Here is an 18,914-nt window from a genome sequence, read left to right on the forward strand (position 1 = left end):
TTCCAAGCCCCCGGGATTCGAATGGCTGGTTGCTGACATGGCCTGTGCTGGATGTTTTGAGTTGGTTTGTGGGACGCCTTGCATGCACCGTTTGGATCGAGACAGGGCCAATGCCCGGGGCTTGCTCGCGTCACATCGTATCATCGAGACTGTAGCAGCACCAGCGTCCGGTCGCATGGTCGTTATGCAGATACAGAATTTGACTCCGTTAACGTGGTTCCTGGGGTAAGATCCAGGTTTGTGGCCTTTGTGTGGCACATTGTTCTTGCTGGTGGTAGCAGTGAACGCCAACGAACTGCTTGGGATGCGTCACACTGGCCCAGCGTGGCGATAATTAGCGATGCAACTGCTACTGCTTCGAGAGACAGGGGAGCACATCGTCAAACACGATCGGGGGCCAGCAAGAGTTCCAAAGTGCAGGCGCTACGGCTCCCTGTGGTGCACCAGTGCGCCAGTGCTTTTTGGCTGGTGTGTTACTGCTATACCGGGCTGCCTTCCTCCTGCCCTCCTACTACTACTGACCTACAACTTCCCTCATCCTCCTCACTCCCATCTCTTCCATCCACCATTCCACTCCCTCCCTCCCCCTCTCCCCTCCAAGCATTGCTGCCCTGTGCCATAGGCATCGAGCACGCTCTCCCTCCCCCCCCCCCCCCCCCCTCTCCATACACACACTGCCCATCCCACACCCTCCCCCCACCATCACCCCGACTACCCGCTCCTTCCCCGCCGTCCCCCAATCTCTCCATAGGCGTTCCGGCAACGGTAACAACGCATCCATCGATCACATCGGCGGGGGCATAACCTCCACTGACGACGATGGTTGCCGTCCCCAAGGCTGGCCGCAAGGCCACCCCAATCGCAAGGAACCCGTGAGTCACACGCCACCTTCTTCTCTTCCTCTTGTCGGTGTGGCATCCCAGCCGTCGTAATGCCTCCATTACCACCTACCTTCGCCCTCCTGGGATCGACGATACTGCCAATCATTCCATGTGGTGAGCGGTGAGGGCGAAGAGCTGACTCCGCCAGACCCGTTTGCCTTTGCTGGTCTTCCTCGGCACCAGCTCGTCGTGAGCCATTGGGTCCAGCGCCCAAGCACCGGTAAGTCTTCCTCTTCAGCCAGTCGCCACCACTGTCAATGGTCATCACTGCAGCGGTGGTCACCACTTGCCGGGACCCTTCTGAGGACAACTCGATGACAGACACTGCCGCAGCCGGCCCAGTCCGCCTCCTCCTGGCCCACTCTGGCCGCCTCGGACCAGGTGAGTCATCTTTCCGTCGTGTCTTCCCCACCTTCCCTCGTCTTCCGTTGCGTCCCTCACTGTCTTTCCTTCCTCCTGGTGGCTCAACCAGCCGGAACTGGGAGAGGCATGGCGGTGATGACGGCTGGGCATGGTGGCTTGGAGGGTGGTGTTCGAGCCACACTCACCTTCCCCGCCTTTCTTTGCAGTTACCCACTCTTGGCGGCTTGGAGAAGATTCATTGACATGAACAGAACCCCGAAACGTCAAGCGCCTCCAAGTCGCGCCGCATAGCCGCCGACATTGCCGCTCTCTTTGACGGTATCGGCAACGAGGATATTGACGCGGAGGCGGACGGCGTAGGTGACTCGGAGACGGACGACGACCACGACTCGGAGGACGACTTTGAGGAGTGGGCGAACCGCACGTGCGCCATTGCCGATTTTGGTACGTGCCCCTCCTTGTGCCCAAACGTGGTAGACTCTGACACCATCGTAGAAGACGAGTTCTCCGACGAGGACAACGAAAGCGACAGCGGCGAGGTCGACGACGAGCAGGACTCGGCCCAAGAGAAGGCCAGTTATTCCTTTCTCAAGGCCATCGACGACGAGGAACTCCTGGCGGCCGGCAGCAAGGGCAAGGCCAAGGCCAAAGAGGAGGCGGATGACGATGGTGCAACGTACACCAACGCCGTCGTGAGTTAGGGTAAGAAGGGTTAGATCGCTGACAACAGCCAACGTTCTGCATTACGGAGGCCCAGGTCGCGGCGTGGGAATCCAAGCTCAACGTTCTCCGCGGCCGCGGCCGCGACATGGCTGCTAAAGAGCACGACAGAGGAGGTGAGTATACACATTTGTGGTGTCCCCCATGTCACTGACAAGTCCTTTCAGATCAAATCCAGCCTTGGCAAGATGCACCCCTCGCCAGCCAGCATGTCCAGTCCAGCCCGCCACATCCCAAGATGGACATTCTCCGCACCCGTTTTATGGCAAGCCTTGAGCAATCCCTCGCGGTCGCAAAGCGTGCCGCCTGAGGCATCCTTCTTGAGGAGACCGTCACTGCCGAGGACCGCTTCCGCTTTTTTTTGGCCGGCACTTCCCCCGATGAACTCACGTCACTGGCGACAGACAAGCCCCCGACAGTCGCGCACGTCCAGAACATGGCGGCGGCGTGTCCCATCAACAGGTTTTCCTGCTGGGGAATGTACTCTCTGCTCCATGTCCGGGAGGACGGCCGCCCCTTCAAGTACGAAGGAGAATCCCAGGCCGCCAGCCCAACCCCCACCAAGACGCAGGCGAAGAAGAACCCCACGACGAAGAAGGGCAAGCATGGTGTGCCTCTGCGCTACGAGTCCCACAAGGCCAAGATCCGCCTCGCCCTTGAAGTTAAGAAGCACGTCAAGAACGGCAAGAACGGCAAGAAGGTGAAACTGAACTTTTTCTACCGCTGTTCAGCCAAGTACAAGGGCGACCTCGTCGCGTACACCAATTTTGGTGTCATCCTGGATGACGTCAAGCTCACCAACCGTGGTCTCCTCGTCGCCCTCGCTATCTCGATCCAGCACAATGTGGAAGCAGTCCGCCATGAATGGCTCGACGTTTGGATGAAATCCAAGCCAATGCCGTGGTGGCCGACAACCGCGCACATTGGTACAAACACCGAGTCGCCGGCGTCGCAGGGCATGAGGAAGGTGTCATTTTACACCGCCGGTGAACGCCTCGAGCTCAGTCGGGCCAGGAGCCGCGACCGCCAGCGGAAGTTCCGCGCCAACGCCTCCCGTGCTCAGCTCGACGACCTTGCGGCCCACAAGCTCGCCCTCAGGCGCGTGCGCGAGGCCAAGGAGTCTCCCGCAGAGCGCCGTGTCCCCCTCGACACGAACAACACCTTCAAGCGCGCCAAGACGGCCGAGGTCCGCGGCAAGGAGAACCCCGAGGAGACGGCCGCACGCAAGACCGACAACACCACCCACTGGAACAGCTACGGCCGCACCCACCGCGAGAAGAAGCGCGACGACCAGAGTGCGGAGGAGAAGAAGGCCCGCCTCGCCCATGAGGGTGCCTTGAACAAGAACTCGCGCGAAAAGAGCAAGGCTGCCGGTACCTTCCAGAAGAAGGTGAAGACTAGGGCAGACCTTGGCCGTACCGACGAGCTCCGCAGTCTGAAGCGCCTGACAGAGGGGAAGACGCCCGAGCCGGGTACCGGCCCCAAGCTCAAGACGCTTCAGCCTGGTACGGTTTGTACTAGAACGAAGTCAAGACAACCTTGCAGTGTAGTTTGAGGCCTCAGTGGCGGAGAAGGAGTTTGTATGCATTTGGTGGCATGTACCAACAGAACATCCTGGCCTCTACACTGTCGGAACGAATAATTGCAGAAATTGCGATTTAAATGCTAGACATGGGTCTGTGCAAACATATTTGATACCGCGCACCACCAGCTCCAACAGGGCGCAAGTCCGTCCGGCTGCTTTCCCATCTATGTGGATGGGAGACATGATCTCCAGCAGGTTCACCCAAGGCGGCGCGGCACAGATCCAATGCGCCTGAACATGTGGTGTGCATACTTGAGGACTGTGACTACTGTGACCGAATGCCACACCATGTTCACCCACTCCGACTTTGACACCGGGCGGGCCCGGATGGACGACGATGAGCACCACCATGGCGACGAGCACCTTCCAGGGACAGGAAAACGTGGATGTCGAGGATAAGAAGACTTCGGTTTTTGGCAGTGCGTTTCGTCCCCACCTGACTACCAAGGCGACGTGCCGGACTCTTGAGGACGACTGCGAACCTCACACCAACCGGATGACCCGGCCATCCATAGTGCTAGGACATCGCTCGAAGGCGATTATGTCAGCAGAAAGCATGTCCTCAAGTCGTCATAGGGAGAACCACAAGTGGCGCGACGGCGGCGGGCATTCGCACGCTTGCTCTGGGCAGAATTGCTGTTGTCAACACATGTGGCACTCTTCCGCATTCTGCTTCCCTCACGTCTGTCGAGCTTGTTGGCGACGACGAGGTCCAGGCCAACCATTTCAACCCCCATTGCTGCATCTATCGCTTCTGTGAACCATGCATAGACTGCTATATATACAAAACAACTGCTTGCTGCTTTTTTAAACACTTCCTCCCCCCTCGACGAAATCTTTAGAGACCGGCCTTGCGGACAACCGAGCCGCCGGCAAGGTGGCCCTGGAGGTCGCTCGTCAAGAACTCGCTGGGCCACTGAGCCTGGACCTGGGCAAGCATGTAGTCGGACGAGATGCGCACGTGGTCGGCAGAGATGCCCTTGATAGACGCGACCTTGGCAGACTCCTCAGCAAAAATAGGCTTGAGGTACGCCGGGGTGATCTGCTTGCCGGAGCTGGTCTTCGAGCCGTACTTGACCCACTGCCACAGCTGGACTGTTTGTCAGCTTCTACAACGTCAAAAAAGACGCTTACCTCTAGCGATTTCCGCCGTTGCGGCATCTTCCATCAAGTTGTTGATGGGCACGCAACCGTTGCCAGAGATCCAAGCAGCGCAGTAAGAAAGCGCGGCGGAGACATTCTCGCGGACACCGACGTCGGTGACTTGACCGGGGACTTTCGGGTCGGCAATTTGCTTGGCGGTAACGCTAACTTCCTCGCGACGGACAAAGTACTGGTTGGGGCCCTTCATGTGCTCGTCAAAGATGGCCATGGCGATGGGGACGAGAGCCGGGTGGGCAACCCAAGTACCGTCGTGTCCGGCGGTGACCTCGCGGAGCTTGTCGGCACGGACCTTGTCCATGACGGCGTCGTTGGCCTTGGGGTCGTTCTTGATGGGGATCTGGGCCGACATGCCGCCCATGGCTGCGACCTTGCGCTTGTGGCAGGTCTGGACGAGAAGGGAGACATAGGCGGACATGAAGGGGACGGTCATGGTGACGTCGGTGCGGTCGGGGAAAACGGCCGAGCGGAGGGCACGCTGGCGCTTGATAAACGAGAAAATGTAGTCCCAGCGACCGCAGTTGAGGCCCGACGAGTGCTCGCGGAGCTCGTAGAGAATCTCCTCCATCTGGAAGGCGGCCGGGAGGGTCTCGATGAGGACGGTGCCGCGGATGCAGCCCTGGGGCGCGCCAATGTACGAAGTGGCGAGGTTGAAGGCGTCGTTCCAGAGACGTGCCTCGAGGTGGTGCTCCATCTTGGGGAGGTAAAAGTATGGGCCAAAGCCGCGGGCGATGGCCTCCTTGGCGTTGTGGAAGAAGTAGAGACCAAAGTCGAAGAGACCACCGGACATGGGGGCGCCGTCGACGAGGAAACGGGTCTCCTCGAGGTGCCAGCCACGGGGGCGCACGAGCAGGACGGCGTGCTTGGGCTTGAGCTTGTACTCCTTGCCGCCGATCACCGAGTCGATCTGGTTGCGGACCGCGTCGTAGAGGTTGACCTGGCCGAGGACCATGTTGTCCCAGGTGGGCGAGTTCGAGTCCTCAAAGTCGGCCATGAACGTCTTGGCACCCGAGTTGAGCGCGTTGATGACCATCTTGCGGTCGGTGGGGCCGGTGATCTCGACGCTGCATGTGGCGTCAGGGAAAAATGTTTGGAAACGAGCTTATCGCCCAGTGCTTGTTGGTACTCACCGACGGTCCTCGAGACCAGGTGCGGGGGGAGCGCATGCCCACGAAGCCTCTGCGCGAATGTTGGCAGTCTCGGGGAGGAAGTTGAGGGGCTTGCCCTGGGAACCAGCTGTCAGCTTCGGCTACGCAAGTGGCAATCTCGGGTATGTGCGGTGGGTGGGAGTTTCACCGCCACATTTCGCAACGCTCACCTTGTCGAGCTCGGCCTGGACCTTCTTGCGGTTCTCGAGGAGCTGGAGACGACGCTTGTCAAAGGTGCGGTGGAGGACGGTGAGGAACTGGACGGCCTCGGGGGTGAGGATCTTCTCAGCACCCGAGGGGATGGGGAGGGTGATGGTGACACCGGCGGGGAGCGACATGGTGGCGACGGGTTGGTGGTGTGGAGTAGGAGTGAGGGGAGAGAGAGTGCGTCGAGACGGAAGGGGGGGTCTCCTTTATGGGTGTGAAGGACGCAGGAATGTTACTGGGGGATGAAAGAGAGTCCGCCCGGTCCTTATGAATGAGCGCAAGAGGTGTGGAGTGAGAGATGAAATGACGCCGGGTAACACGCTCGTTCCGCCCAGCCTCCAACCGGAACGAGGCGTAGCCGGCCACCAGGTCTCAGAAGTGGAGGTTGCTGTCGGCCGCTATCGGCTCGAGCTGTTCGCCTGTGCATGCCTTGGCTCGTGTGCCGTACGGGAGGCCCGATGTGGGCGGGCAAATTCGCCAATCGTAGTCTCTCCGACCTCCACCTTGTGCCCGCTGCCAAATAAAAATCCACCCTATGGCACGGGAACGGTCATATCGGTGCTCCATAGTGTGTTTCTGGCAGCCATCGTCCAGAGCCCCCAGCCAATGTGCGTGCACTTCTAGTCCGGTATCACAGCTGGGGGAGCATACTGGACAGCGTTTATCAGTGACACCGGAGAATGCGACGGCTGCGAGAGAGTTGTGTGCTGCTACAGCATGCATGGATCGCAGAATGCATGCACACACCACCTTTGGTAACGATGGCGCTGCACTACGGGTACGTCATGTCCATGTGAACCGGTGCGGCTCGGCTCAACAAAGAGCAGGCTCATGTGCACCGGGTGGGTACCCAACCGGCCGGAGCAAATGATGACACCCAAGACAACCAAAACCTAATGGCTGGGGGAGCCCCCTCATGCCGCGGACGACGCCGACAAAAGCAGACTGTGTCCTGTCTCTGAGCCTTTGTTTTGTGTCTTGGATTACGCGCGCGGGCGGCGGAGCAGGGGAGGCGTTTGGATCGTTGGAATCGTTGGAAAATAAAAATACAATCAAAGGAACACGACTGCGGGACCAAGTTGATTCTGTGGAAATTAAACCCTCCAGATGCGGAGCGCCGCAAGTGGAGGTCAGCGGGGCATTATCTCACTCGTCCAAGATCAGTCGTCCGTCCGTCACCGGGCGCCCTCTCGCACAGTCCAGCAGCAACCACAGAAGGCCGCCGCGTGCGTCGCAGTTTCCTAGATCTTGATAACTTACCTGCTGCCCACCTGCCGAGACCTCCACTTGCCATGCACCTGGGGATGGGGCGCCGGCGGCATTGGCACGGCAATGACGTTTGAAGAGTGGTCTTGTCCTCGGCGTTGGCGGGGTTCCATTGTTGATTACCGTAGAAGCATTCCGTCGATGCTGGCGGAGGGCAAGACAAGAGTCTTCACGAGGGTGTGAGTGCTTCTATTGCGTGTGCGAGTCAGCTACGTCACGATGTCGATACACCATGAGCAGGTGTGTCGCGGACAGCCACCAAAATGTCACGTGACCTGTGGCCACCGGGTCGCACCACTCGTTACCAACAGTTGAGTCTCCCACAGCATGCACAACACAACACATGCTTCACCTCCACACCTCCGTGGCGTGCTCACACATGCATGGTATCAGGGTTACATCTACAGACACATCCAAAATCCGGGCAAAAAAAAGGGAAGAAAATCGGCGAAAATGTATGGAAAAAAACGCGAGTCGGTGGTTCCGCTCGTTCCACTCGTCCAAGTCGACCTTCTTGTCTCCAAGACGACCTTCTTGGCCTGCGAGAACGTCCTCCTCCTACTTGAATTTTTTCCATGCGTGCTTTTCGTACTCCTTCGTCTTGATCGTGCGGCGCTTGGGCAAGACGGGAGCGCGGGGCTCGAGGAGGGCACGACGCTGGAGCGAAAGGAACCTGTCCTTGAACAAGTTGCCCTCGGGCTTGAGCTGGCGCAGGCTCTCGGCCAGGTCCTCGCCCAGCTGCACCTCCACAGCCTTCTTGCCCACACGGTGACGGCCGACCTTTTCGCCGCCGGTGAAGCCCGCACGCTCGCGCGCCTCGGCCGCAGCCTTGCGCTGGCGAGCAGACTCGGCGTGCGCCTTGTTGCGCGCCTCGGCAGACTTGCTGAACGCCTTGGCGGCCGCGACGTGCTTCTCCATCTTTTTGCGCGTGGCCTCGTGCTTGGCGGCCTCCTTGGCCTCGCGGGCGCGCAGGGACTTGTTGCGCTGCGCCTGGGTCTTGCGCTTGGTCTGCTTGGGGCGGAAGGCGTCCTCGGCCTCGGCCTCGTCATCGTCGTCGTCCGAAGCGTCCAGGGGCACACCGTCGGCGCGGCCAATACGCATGCCGTTGACCATGTCTTCGGTGTCGGCGTTGGCGCGACGGCCCTCGACGACCTGGCCGAGCGTCTCAATCTCCTGGGCCTCCTTGTCCTCCTTGGCCAGACGCTCCTGCTCCTCCTGGAGCGCAGTGGCGATAAGCGCGGCGTGCGCCGCGGCCGCGGGGTTGTACGAAACACCAGCAGTGGGGAGCTCGTCGGCGTCCTGGGCGCGGACGTTGGCGAAACGCATAGCACGCTGCTTGGCAAGGGTGATCGGCGCCTTGACCTTGTGGACAATGACACCCTCGTCGCCAAAGCCACCAGCAAGGCCCTTTTGAGGAGCGGCACGAGCCCATGCATCCGTAGTGGCAGTGCCAACGGCCTTGACGTCGGCAGAAGTGCTGTCGTCGACCGTCCTGCGGGCGACACGGCGCATACGGGCCTTCTCGGCAGCGGTCACAGACACCTTGGGGGGCTTGGGGGCGGCGACGCGCGACGCAAGCGAGGGAACGGCGGAGCGCTCGGCAAGGATGGCGAGCGAGCGCAGGGGCTTCTTGGTGCGGACCTTCTTGGCCACTGGAGGAAACAAGTTAGCACCCCACACGGTCTCGCACACGACACGGTCTCGCCACTCACCCTCAACATCACCGGTCGTATCCACCGTGAACAGGTCACCGTCCTTCTTGTCCGCAATCTTGCCACCTGTCACACGCTCCTCGGCGCGGCTCCTCTCCAGGGCATCCTCGACCTCGGTCACGTTGACGTTCTTGCGCCATGCCTTCTTGCCCTTGCGCGAGGGCTGCGAGTGCTGAGCCGGAGCACCAATGTTGGCGGCGCCGTCGACGACGGGGGCAGTGGCAGTGGCCTTGCCCTTGCCCTTGCTCTTGGCCGACGACGAGGCCTTGGCCGGGCGGTCGTAGGGCTTGGTCGCCGGGGTGGCGGCTGCGGTGCGTGACGAGCTGGCACGCATGGTGGTGGAGATGGATGTGTGGATGTCGTATTGCACGCAGCTTCATTCAGCATAACACAAAGATGCAGTGGACCAACCTCCACACCGCAGAGGCAACTTTTTGAATATCCCCGCCATTATTCTTTTATCATTTCTCCCGAAATGTGCCCGCACGCCTCCGACACCTCGCCAATGGACCACAAGTCAACGGTCGCAAGACGAGGCCACAGGCTGAACATTGAGCAGCTCCATTAATACCCCTCCACCAGCCGACACCATGTCCCTCCTCACCCCCGTGCTGGCGCGCACCGCGTCGGCCACCGCGTCGACTTCGCGCGCGTTCGCTACCTCGACCCAGGTCCTTGCCGCCAAGCCTGCTGCCAGTGAGTTGTGTGTTGCCCGACTTTTGGGAAAAAGTCGGGAAGCAACCTCCAGTCCAGTGCACACCACAGGCGAGACACTGTACACTGTTTGCTGACAAACCCTTTTAGACAAGCGCATGGTTAAGCAGACCCTCGGCGGTATGAAGAAGCCCAAGGTCGCTACCGGCGGTGGTGGTGGTCGTATCAAGGTGAGTACAGTCCTTGTTCAAGGTGTGGCAGACACGGTGCTAACTTGGTCCCAGGTCGGCGGTATCGCCCTCCGCCCGGCCGACGTCGACGCGCCCGCAGACGTCAGCGACTATATCCAGCTGTACCCCGAGTCGCTCACCGTCGCCAACGTCGGCAAGCCCTCGACCTACCCCAACGACACTGTGCGCTCGCTCAACTCGTTTGGCCTCCCGCGCAAGATTGCAAAGGAGATGGGCTACGGCAGCCCGGCAACTGTGATCCGCCAGTCGACTGTGGACCTCAAGAAGACGCTCGACGCGGCCAAGGCCGGCTCGTCAAAGGACTCGCGTTACGTGCTCTCGGGCGCGCGCGGGTCGGGCAAGTCGACGCTTCTCATCCAGGCCGTGTCGTACGCCCTCGAGTCGGGCTGGGTCGTCCTGTACGAGCCCGAGGCGCGCAAGTGGGTCGACTCGAGCTCGGCGTTTGCCTACGACGACGCATCGCAGACGTTCCACCAGACCCAGCTTGCCGCGCAGCTCCTGGAAAAGCTCCAGTCCATCAACAAGGACCGTCTGGCGTCCATCAAGCTCGCCAAGGCTGTTGAGGTTGGCACCACCATCAAGCTCGCCGAGGGCGCCAAGCTCTCCGAACTCGTGGCTGCCGGTGCCAAGGACGAGCGCTTGGCCGTCCCCGTCCTCGAGGCTGTCCTCGACGCGCTCGCAACGCAGACTTCCGTCCCGGTCCTGTTCGCCATTGACGACGTGCAGTGTCTTTTCCAGAGGACCAAATACCGCAAGCCAGACTACTCGCTCCTCGAGTCGTACCACCTGTCCACCCCGCGTCTCTTGCTCCAGTACCTCACTGGCAACAAGAACTTTGCCAAGGGCGCCATCGTCGGCTCGACCTCGCTCTCGGCCACAGACTACTTGCCCACGGCCGAGTTCCTCTCGGGCCTCAACCTCGAGACCCGCTCCGCTGTGAGCCCTTACACCAAGCTGGACGAGTACCACCTCGCCCACGCCAAGTCGGGCATCAAGACCATTGCCGTGCCCTATGGCATGACCGGTGCCGAGGCCGCGGGCATGTACGACCTCTGGACCCGTAAGGGCTGGACCGTCAACAAGAGCGACGACGTGTTTGTCAACGGCCTCGCCCAGTCGGCCGGAAACCCCCAGGAGATGGTCCGTGGGTGGACTCTGTCGCATGCCAGCTACATTGTCTAAGAAGGTGGACGAGAGGGGCGGGCGGGAGATCATTGAGACAGAGGGGGAATTGTCGTAGCCACTAGATTCGCATGCATATTGCTCCACAGGAAGCAATCAAGACACTGGCTGTGCACGATCCGACTGTACACGATCCGCCAGTGGACCCGCTTGCCCCGGATCAAGCGGCGCAGTAAAATCCGACGTGGTAATTCCCAACCGCTGGGGTCGACGAGACGAGCGTGAGCTGCTTCGGTATATCGGTATGAGGCAGTGCCACATTGTGCGGCATCGGTTCAAACGCAGTCAAAGACCCGGATCCACAACCTGCACTGATGCACTGACACTGTTCCGTACCGGTTTCCTGCGCGGCTCCCAGCTCGCTGATCGCACTGCAACTATAATCTGACATCACAACTCCGCCTTGTTTGTTCCCACCAAAAAAGCATCGTGGTGAACACACTTGCTTTCGACAGCCACCTGTATGTTGCTGTGGCCACTCTCCATGCCACTCTCAGTCGTGGGCGAGTACAATTTGGAGCCGTACCAGCGCGCACCATCCGATGTTGTACCTGGCTGCCACGGAGTTGCAGGACCTCCTTGCGTCGGCCAATGAACAGACTGTCGCCTTCGCCAAACGTGTCCTTAACTACATCAAAGCTGCACGTGGCCCATGCTCGCCTTTGCACCTTTGCAGCAATTGTTGGCCCCTTCTGATCGTCTTCCTTGGTTGCTTCCTTGGCTGCTTCCGAGCCAGCAATGCGCCCGTCCCCTATCCCTCTTCCTTGTCACCCACCTCTTCTTTCTTCATCCCATCCACTCATCATGGCCAACCACGACAACAGCAACATCGTGAGTCTTATGGTATATGCACAGCCATCCACTTCATCCTCTGACCCTCTGCCTCAGGACTGGCCACCCCTCAACAAGACCTCTGCTGGGGGCGGCCCCGTCGCGAGCCACCCGTCCGTCGTGGCCGGCGCCCGTCCCAGCTACAGGGACGTGCTCATCGGCAATACCGTTATTGCGGGTCCGGATGAGGTCCACCACGGCCACACCACCACGACCACAACGACGACGACGGCCGGTGAGGCGGTGGACGATGCCATGGACGTCGATGAACCGACCCCGTGGACCACCATGTCCCCAGAGGAGCTCAACGCCGCTGTCGTCCGTGACAGGATTTGCCTCCGTGTTAGTGATCAGCGTGGTCTCCAAGTGCTGACCCGGCAGCTCCGTGACCAGTACATCCGACTGGCGCATTTCAACGCCCGCATGAAGAAGCGTGGTGTCCCCATGTGTCAGGCGCACACGGAGGTAGGCAGTCGCCCGTTACGGCGTGCTAAATTGCAGCGCTTGAACAACACCCGCACATGGCTTCACCACAGGTACACCCTGCTTGGCAACCCTGCCCTCGCCGCCAGGTTGGTGATTCCTATAGGGCCTTGCAAGGCTAACGCAGCAGGATCGAGGCCAATTACCGTCAGAAGATCCCGGGCTGGGCTCCTTATGCGCTTGAGAATGAGAGGTGAGGTGGCAGGAGGCATTGTGTAAACGAGGTGGTTACTGAGGACTTTTACAAGATCATGGCATGTAGATTACGGACCGTGTTTGCTCCTTAACACGTGCGCCTCATCGGCAAATTCAATGACGTTCGTGACGTGTGGAACGTCAGCGCTGGAGACTGTCAGTAGGCAAGACGCAACCAGACAGCAAGTGGTTAGTAAACAAGCCGCCGGGTGACGCTAAAGAGCCAGCGATACCAAAAGACCTGATGCCTGCCGAAGCGTTGGCGTCGCTTTCGCGTGTGGCCGCCCTTTCATCCCCCCATGTCTCCGCCCTCCCCCAACTCGATATATTTTGTTCCAGATTGAAGCAGTGCATGTGATACAGGGTCTTGATGTGGGTCTACTTGACTTTGCTAAGAACGTGGTTGATCTGGGATTGAAGTCAGTCATGATGTCCACAACCCCAACCCCAACCCCAACCACATCATTGGACACCCTTGTCTCCACTGTGGCATCCTTTCCGTCACTCACAGAGGGTACACGCGCAGCACGGACGTTACGCGGCTTGGCCATGCACGCATGCAGGGCCTTGGCGGCGTCGGCGCAGCCGGCCGTACCGACGTTCTGGTGGCGGAGGTCGCCGGTCGACGCAAAGCATGCCAGCATGGCCGAGAACTCGGGCGCGCAGGCGATGTTGAGGACCTCTGGAGGAGGGAGATGGAGCAGTTCGGGGAGGAAGAGGGGGGACGGAAAATGGGGGTTATAGGGGACGTTTGTGGGTAGATGTCAAGGTGGTAGATGGCATCAGAGTAGATGACAGACAGTTGGAGTCGGCCGGGATACCGCGACGAGGTGCAGGTCGAGACAAGGTGGAGATGTGACGGGGAACGCGGGAGCGCAAAATAGCAAAGAAACACAGGTTCCAAGCAGTCAGGCAAACCAAGAACACGTAACAGGCCGCGAAAGCACCATCAATGGCAGGTGCGTAGCGAGGACGAGTCGGACGGAAGGAAGCCGGGTTAGGTCGCGAGACGGTCGAGGACAAGGGCAAGGGAGAGGCAGTGTCAGCAAAAGCACCCCTCGCAGAGCGTCCGCATGGACATGCACGACGCATGCACTTCTGACTCACTCTTGGTAGGGCGGACCTTGAAGCGGGTGGCAGCCATGGTGTATTCGATGAGCTAGAGATTACTTCCAAGCCTTGCAACAACAGAAAAGTCGGAGGACAAGAACGACGAGCTTGGATCCGATCACGGAAGTATATCCACGTGGTCGTCGTTAACAAAAACCTTTAGGCCGATTATAAAATTTCTAATGCTCCTTTCATTAGGACCAGCACAGGTCGTTCACATGCTCTCCGCCGTTTCCCGCTCGCTGTAGCAGCTTGCTTGTTTGCAGGATTGCGACGGCCAGCCGGCCATATGCATCTAGAGAATGTACATACACGTGTCGGACGCGGACGCCTCTTCGTCTTTCCGCTCCGCTCCAGTCCTCGCTCACAGGAGATGCGCGTCTCCATTCTGTGACATGGCGAGAGACACCTCGGCTCGGATCTCTCTCGCCGCGGTCGCTGAACGCGCCCGCTTTTTCCACACCACCACCACCGCAAGTATACACAGTTTGCTTACTTGCGGCCGCCGCGGCCACTCTTGCCGCCACGGCCACCACGGCCACCGCCGCTCTTGCCGTCGCGGCGGTTGGCGAGCTGGGCGGCGCGCTCCTCGTAACGGACAGCCTTGCGGGTGTTGACGCCACCCTCGACACCCGAACCGCCCTTCTTGGGGGCCCTTTTGCGCTCGGCGGTGCCGAGGCGGTTGAGCACGTCCATGGCCGAGGCCTTCTCGCTGGCGTGGTCGCCGAGGTTGGTCTCAAACTTGCGCTTGATGCCCTTGACACGGGGCTCGCCCTCGATCGACTTGTCAAAGCGGCCCAACGAGGCAGTCGAGACCTTGGACACGAGCATGCCGCGGTCGAGCTCGGCCTTGCGGATGGAGCGGGCGTTGGCCTTCTCACCCTGGCTGGCAGTGCCGGCGGTGGGCTTGCGGTCGAGGGTGGAGAGGGGGGAGGCAGCGGCCTCGGCGAGGTTGCGGGCGTGCTGCTTGGCGTTCTTCTCGGTACGGGCCTTGCGCTCGGCCTTGGCAGTGGCACGGGGGTCGATGGTGGGGTCTGCCGAGTGTCAGTAAATGATGTTATAGGGTCTTCCGGGTGGAGGTTGAGAAGCTTTTGAAGGTTTGGGTGGCAACGGGGGTATCGCGGTGTCCAAACCAACCACACGCATACCGACTCCTCTTCCTCCTCCTCCTCCACGCCGTGCATATCTAATGCACTCGGTGCACTTGAACTCACCCGAACCGTTGTTCTTGACCTCGTGGAGCCACTGGTCCTCGGCGTCCTTGTTCTTGCCGTCGCGGCCCCAGCGGGCGACCCACTCCTGGCGCTCGTCGTCCCAGACCTTCTTGTCCTTCTTGACGTGCGAGATACCCTTGGCGTTGGCGAAGCGCTCCCACTTGGTAAGAGGCTTGGGCTTGGGCAGGGGCTTCTCGCGAGGAAGCACAAAGGTGGGGTCGGCAAGCTGAGCGACGGGGCCGTGCTCGGACGACTTGGTCGGGAGGGAGAAGAGGCCGGCGAGGAGGGCCTGCGTCGAGGTGAGGGTGAGGGCGAGGAGGTGGGGCTCGAGAGCGGCCCTACAAAGTGTGTTAGTGGTTGTATAGGCCCCAAGGATAATGCTTCAGACTCACTTGTACTCGTCGGCGTCCACGGGAGTGGTGTCGTAGGCGGCAAGAAGACCAGTGTCAAGCTCGACGGGGGTGGGGCGCTCAAGCACCTCGGCCGCGCTGGGTGGGTCAGCTCAAGCAAACGGTTTGCAGTGTACTTACTTGGCGGCTGCGTAGTCTGCCAGTTGCTGCGAGACGTCCATGGTTGTTTGCTCTGCAGATGGTGTAACTGGAGCCTTGTCACTGCTGGCTCTGTCCTCTCAACAAGTCACCAACACTTCGCCGCTCAGAAATAATGGCATGGACGGGATAAATGTAAAATAAAATGTACAAAAAATAATAGAATGGCCCGCCTGGCTTGGACGCCAGTGTACGGCCTCTCGGACTCGCTCGGGGGTGTGGGTGGGTGGGAGGGCGCCAGGCCGCGGCAGGCCAATCTGCTCTCACTGCATCCATCTCCTCCTTCACACACCTCTCATACCCCCCAAACGTCCACCATGTCCCTCTTCAACCGTACGCTCGTCGCTCTCCCCAAATGGATCACTCTCCTGACAGTCTGCAGCCCAGCCCCACATCCGCCAGCGCCAGATCGCCCTCCAGGTGCGTTTGTCGGCGCACGAATCCCCGGTCGTCGAATTGGCGCGCGTTCTTTGGTCGCAACAAGCGGACACGAGCTATGAACCCCACCAGGCTCGTGGTCGCTGCAGATGGGACACGCGCCATTCTCTACGATTCCGGGCGCATTCATTGCCTGCGGCGTGTACCAGATACTAACAATACACAGAACATGGCTGGCAAGGAGTTTGTCTACCTCCGCAAGCCCGGATCGAAGCCCATGTTCGGTATGTTGAGATGCCTGCTACTCTTGTGTGACGACATGCTGACCGTGTCTTCTCCCTCCCAACTTTTGTCTTTCCTTTACGCTCACGTTCGCTTCCCCTCGCCTTCATCGTCGCCGGCCGAACTCTGCACACGCTCCTCCATCTCATCATCGTCCGTGTTTTCCCGTCGCCGACTCACCACGTCATTGTTCCTCCTTCGGACCATCTCCCCACCCTCCCTCCCTCGTCCCTCGTCCCCTTTCGCCCTCTCTGCGACTGCCTACGCTACCTACATGACCACCCCGGTCCATCGCACTCATCCCCGGCCCCCTCCCCCTCTCCATCGCCGCACCCGACCTCCCCCGAACGCCATCGCTTCCTGTACCCTTACACTCCACCTCGCAACCTACCCGGCATGCAGCTGCCTACATGGCCCTCTTCACCGTCGGTGTTGTCGGCAACGTCTTCCAGCTTGTCCAGTACGCCCGCGTACGTCTGTCCCGTGTTGTGTTTTGCAAGGTCGTGCTGACATTCGGTGTTTTTCGGAACCATTCCTGCTTTCTCTATTGTTCGCACCCTCTCGGCGTCGCCTCCACTCCGTCTTGGCTCGTGCGCAACGACTGCCGAATCAACATCAACCCTCCCTCCCCGATCAACTTTGATTCACACTACAGGGCAAGGCCACCAAGGTCGGCGAGTAAATATTGGATCAAAATGCATTAAGCTTGGACTGGAAGCTTGGGCTAGATGGTCCGAGGAGCACGCCAGGATGTCACTGTGCCGGAAGGGCCGGGCCTCATGCCAGGAGCGGTGAGGAGGATGGAGGGAGGAGTGAAGCAACGACTGCATTGCGGTGCGAGGCCTGTGATGAAGTGCTGTGGGCAAGAGGGGTGGGGAGGTGGGTAGCCTGGGACGGGAGGCGATCCGGTCGTTGGAGTTGTGCGCGCCGCCGGGGTCATGAGCATGGAGCATGCGGCGTGGCGGTGAGCTGTCGGTTGAAGCATGTCTACATGAAAACAACAGGCGGTTGGTGGCATCGATGATGTCGGAAGACGTGGTCCAGTGGAGCGAAAGGCTGAGTGAGGGCTGCAGGCGGTCATCGCGGCGCCGCCGCCGACGTCGACTTGGCCCTCTGCCTGTTCGCCCACCACCCATAGCCTAGCGCCCCACCTACAAACATGCCCAAGATGACGCTCTGGAACGTCCGGCCTCGCGGCGTCATGTCGAGCTTGCGAAAGTACTCGTACCGCGGGTCTCCGGGTCGATGGACCATGCCGTACACGAAGCGCGAGGACTGGAGGCGTTGTCCGGATTTGCGCAAGGTTGCAGCCGCGCGGTCAAGTGGGTGTTCACGAGGTGGTGGGGGCATTGTGGAGGTGGTATTGCTGGTTTGCCCAGGATTGCGAAGTGTTGTCAGTAGAAGTCGTTACTGGGGGTGCTTGGTTGTGTGCTGCGGTCTGTATGTACAGTACCGGACCATGGCGCCGGCGCTGACGTCCGCCTCCCGGCAGATATCAGAAGCCTACACTTACACTCTGGCATGCAGCCCCACCATGCCATCCCTTAACCTGTGTTGTACTAGGACATCCGCATGCATCATGCTATGCCAGAGCTTCAAAAAGGACGGAGCTACGCAGTCTAGGCGGTCTTCTTGGTAGGCTTGAACGAAGGCCGCAAGGACATTTGTCCCCCGGCTCAGCCCGCGCGTTCAGCATTGTTGGCCCCGTCGGTTCATGGGCCAACCCATCACTTCTTGCTGCTGCATCATCATCTGTAGATGCAAGGCATGGGACAAGTGTGTCTACTGAGCCCAGTCTCAGGGCAAAGGCTTATCTACGTCGATGCCGACTAAGAGGGACAGCGCGGGTCGGCGGTTGGGTTGTCTCCACCACTCTGACAATGGCTGTCGGCATAAACAGAACCTCGCAGTCTGGCAGCGCTTTAGTGTTCCTCACCACCTCCAAGCTTGCCCCCACAGTCTCCAAAAAGGCCACCCGAATATGTATGTACATACCTCACCTTCTTAAACTACGTATATATAAACAGCCTTGTTAGACTTGGGGAGGGAGTTACTTGGACTCCTCGATGGCCTTGGCAGCTGTTGCTTATCAGACAGTGTAAATGACAGGTAGCGCTCACCGTCTCCCGCAGCATCAGTGGCCGTGGCCGTGACCGCGACGTTGCCCTTGTTTTCGGTCTCCGCCGCCTTCTTGGCCGTCTTCGTGATCGACGCAGCCGCCTTCTGGGCCGACACACGACGTTCGAGCTGCTTGTGCGCGAGCTCCATAGCAGCCTCAAGGAGGGATGGGTCGGCGGCACCTTCGGGACCAAGGCGGTCAATCATGGCGGAGAGCATCTCCTCCATCTCAACGTCGTCGTCGTGCGCTTATTACGTGTCAGTTGTGTGACGGGTTGTGGGTGGAGACTGCAGCTCACCCTCGCCAATGCCCTGGATGTAGATCGAGTCGCCAGTCTCGTGGTTGGTGACGTAGAAGCTGGAGCAGCTGGTGCAGCCGGTGCAGCCGGACGAGAAGCCAAAGCATGGGCGGTCGAGGCCAGAGAAGGACTCGTGACCGTCCTGGGGCATGTCCACCGAGGTGTCTGGACCGGATCCCGTCGAGTCGGCCTTGAGGGCAGGGACCGAGTTGGAGTCGGTCGAGAGAGTGGGAATGGGAGTGGGGGTGGTCATCTTGTCCTTGGCGCTGCAACTGTCAGAAATGCTGAGCCTGCAGCACGGCGACGGGGCCAAGCGCACGGACCTA

The 18,914-nt window shown here is 60.0% G+C and overlaps 10 protein-coding genes across 10 annotated transcripts; 4 read left to right on the top strand and 6 right to left on the bottom strand.

Moving 5' to 3' along the window:
* Positions 1–819: 819 nt before the first annotated feature.
* On the top strand, positions 820–3,514 carry EHS24_002491 (uncharacterized protein; the record flags this gene model as incomplete). The annotated part of the gene is made up of 9 exons (XM_028618227.1): positions 820–872; positions 1,001–1,101; positions 1,155–1,262; positions 1,536–1,688; positions 1,740–1,936; positions 1,996–2,080; positions 2,132–2,263; positions 2,369–3,469; positions 3,510–3,514. 9 exons carry the CDS (start codon positions 820–822, stop codon positions 3,512–3,514), a joined length of 1,935 nt encoding a protein of 644 aa, XP_028473183.1.
* An 873-nt stretch (positions 3,515–4,387) lies between these two features.
* Positions 4,388–6,196, bottom strand: ACU9 (Malate synthase, glyoxysomal; the record flags this gene model as incomplete). Its single annotated transcript, XM_028618228.1, has 4 exons — positions 4,388–4,644; positions 4,684–5,774; positions 5,841–5,935; positions 6,029–6,196. 4 exons carry the CDS (start codon positions 6,194–6,196, stop codon positions 4,388–4,390), a joined length of 1,611 nt encoding a protein of 536 aa, XP_028473184.1.
* A 1,693-nt stretch (positions 6,197–7,889) lies between these two features.
* On the bottom strand, positions 7,890–9,377 carry EHS24_002493 (uncharacterized protein; the record flags this gene model as incomplete). The annotated part of the gene is made up of 2 exons (XM_028618229.1): positions 7,890–8,983; positions 9,044–9,377. The coding sequence occupies 2 exons, from the start codon at positions 9,375–9,377 to the stop codon at positions 7,890–7,892; spliced, it is 1,428 nt and encodes a 475-aa protein (XP_028473185.1).
* Positions 9,378–9,633: 256 nt separating this feature from the next.
* Positions 9,634–11,130, top strand: RSM23 (37S ribosomal protein S23 mitochondrial; the record flags this gene model as incomplete). The annotated part of the gene is made up of 3 exons (XM_028618230.1): positions 9,634–9,739; positions 9,848–9,927; positions 9,982–11,130. 3 exons carry the CDS (start codon positions 9,634–9,636, stop codon positions 11,128–11,130), a joined length of 1,335 nt encoding a protein of 444 aa, XP_028473186.1.
* Positions 11,131–11,934: 804 nt separating this feature from the next.
* Positions 11,935–12,641, top strand: EHS24_002495 (uncharacterized protein; the record flags this gene model as incomplete). Its single annotated transcript, XM_028618231.1, has 5 exons — positions 11,935–11,961; positions 12,019–12,303; positions 12,343–12,426; positions 12,463–12,533; positions 12,575–12,641. The coding sequence occupies 5 exons, from the start codon at positions 11,935–11,937 to the stop codon at positions 12,639–12,641; spliced, it is 534 nt and encodes a 177-aa protein (XP_028473187.1).
* A 376-nt stretch (positions 12,642–13,017) lies between these two features.
* EHS24_002496 (uncharacterized protein) lies at positions 13,018–13,783 on the bottom strand (the record flags this gene model as incomplete). Its single annotated transcript, XM_028618232.1, has 3 exons — positions 13,018–13,047; positions 13,149–13,321; positions 13,747–13,783. 3 exons carry the CDS (start codon positions 13,781–13,783, stop codon positions 13,018–13,020), a joined length of 240 nt encoding a protein of 79 aa, XP_028473188.1.
* A 458-nt stretch (positions 13,784–14,241) lies between these two features.
* On the bottom strand, positions 14,242–15,534 carry RRS1 (Rhodanese- sulfurtransferase; the record flags this gene model as incomplete). The annotated part of the gene is made up of 4 exons (XM_028618233.1): positions 14,242–14,783; positions 14,964–15,301; positions 15,356–15,451; positions 15,494–15,534. 4 exons carry the CDS (start codon positions 15,532–15,534, stop codon positions 14,242–14,244), a joined length of 1,017 nt encoding a protein of 338 aa, XP_028473189.1.
* A 294-nt stretch (positions 15,535–15,828) lies between these two features.
* EHS24_002498 (uncharacterized protein) lies at positions 15,829–16,853 on the top strand (the record flags this gene model as incomplete). The annotated part of the gene is made up of 5 exons (XM_028618234.1): positions 15,829–15,844; positions 15,894–15,931; positions 16,116–16,173; positions 16,574–16,641; positions 16,827–16,853. The coding sequence occupies 5 exons, from the start codon at positions 15,829–15,831 to the stop codon at positions 16,851–16,853; spliced, it is 207 nt and encodes a 68-aa protein (XP_028473190.1).
* A 395-nt stretch (positions 16,854–17,248) lies between these two features.
* On the bottom strand, positions 17,249–17,521 carry EHS24_002499 (uncharacterized protein; the record flags this gene model as incomplete). The annotated part of the gene is made up of 2 exons (XM_028618235.1): positions 17,249–17,284; positions 17,327–17,521. 2 exons carry the CDS (start codon positions 17,519–17,521, stop codon positions 17,249–17,251), a joined length of 231 nt encoding a protein of 76 aa, XP_028473191.1.
* Positions 17,522–18,221: 700 nt separating this feature from the next.
* EHS24_002500 (uncharacterized protein) lies at positions 18,222–18,841 on the bottom strand (the record flags this gene model as incomplete). The annotated part of the gene is made up of 3 exons (XM_028618236.1): positions 18,222–18,250; positions 18,292–18,537; positions 18,589–18,841. 3 exons carry the CDS (start codon positions 18,839–18,841, stop codon positions 18,222–18,224), a joined length of 528 nt encoding a protein of 175 aa, XP_028473192.1.
* Between the last annotated feature and the right edge of the window lie 73 nt (positions 18,842–18,914).

The sequence above is a fragment of the Apiotrichum porosum genome, assembly GCF_003942205.1.
Source record: "Apiotrichum porosum strain DSM 27194 chromosome Unknown scaffold_13, whole genome shotgun sequence".
Classification (NCBI taxonomy): domain Eukaryota; kingdom Fungi; phylum Basidiomycota; class Tremellomycetes; order Trichosporonales; family Trichosporonaceae; genus Apiotrichum; species Apiotrichum porosum.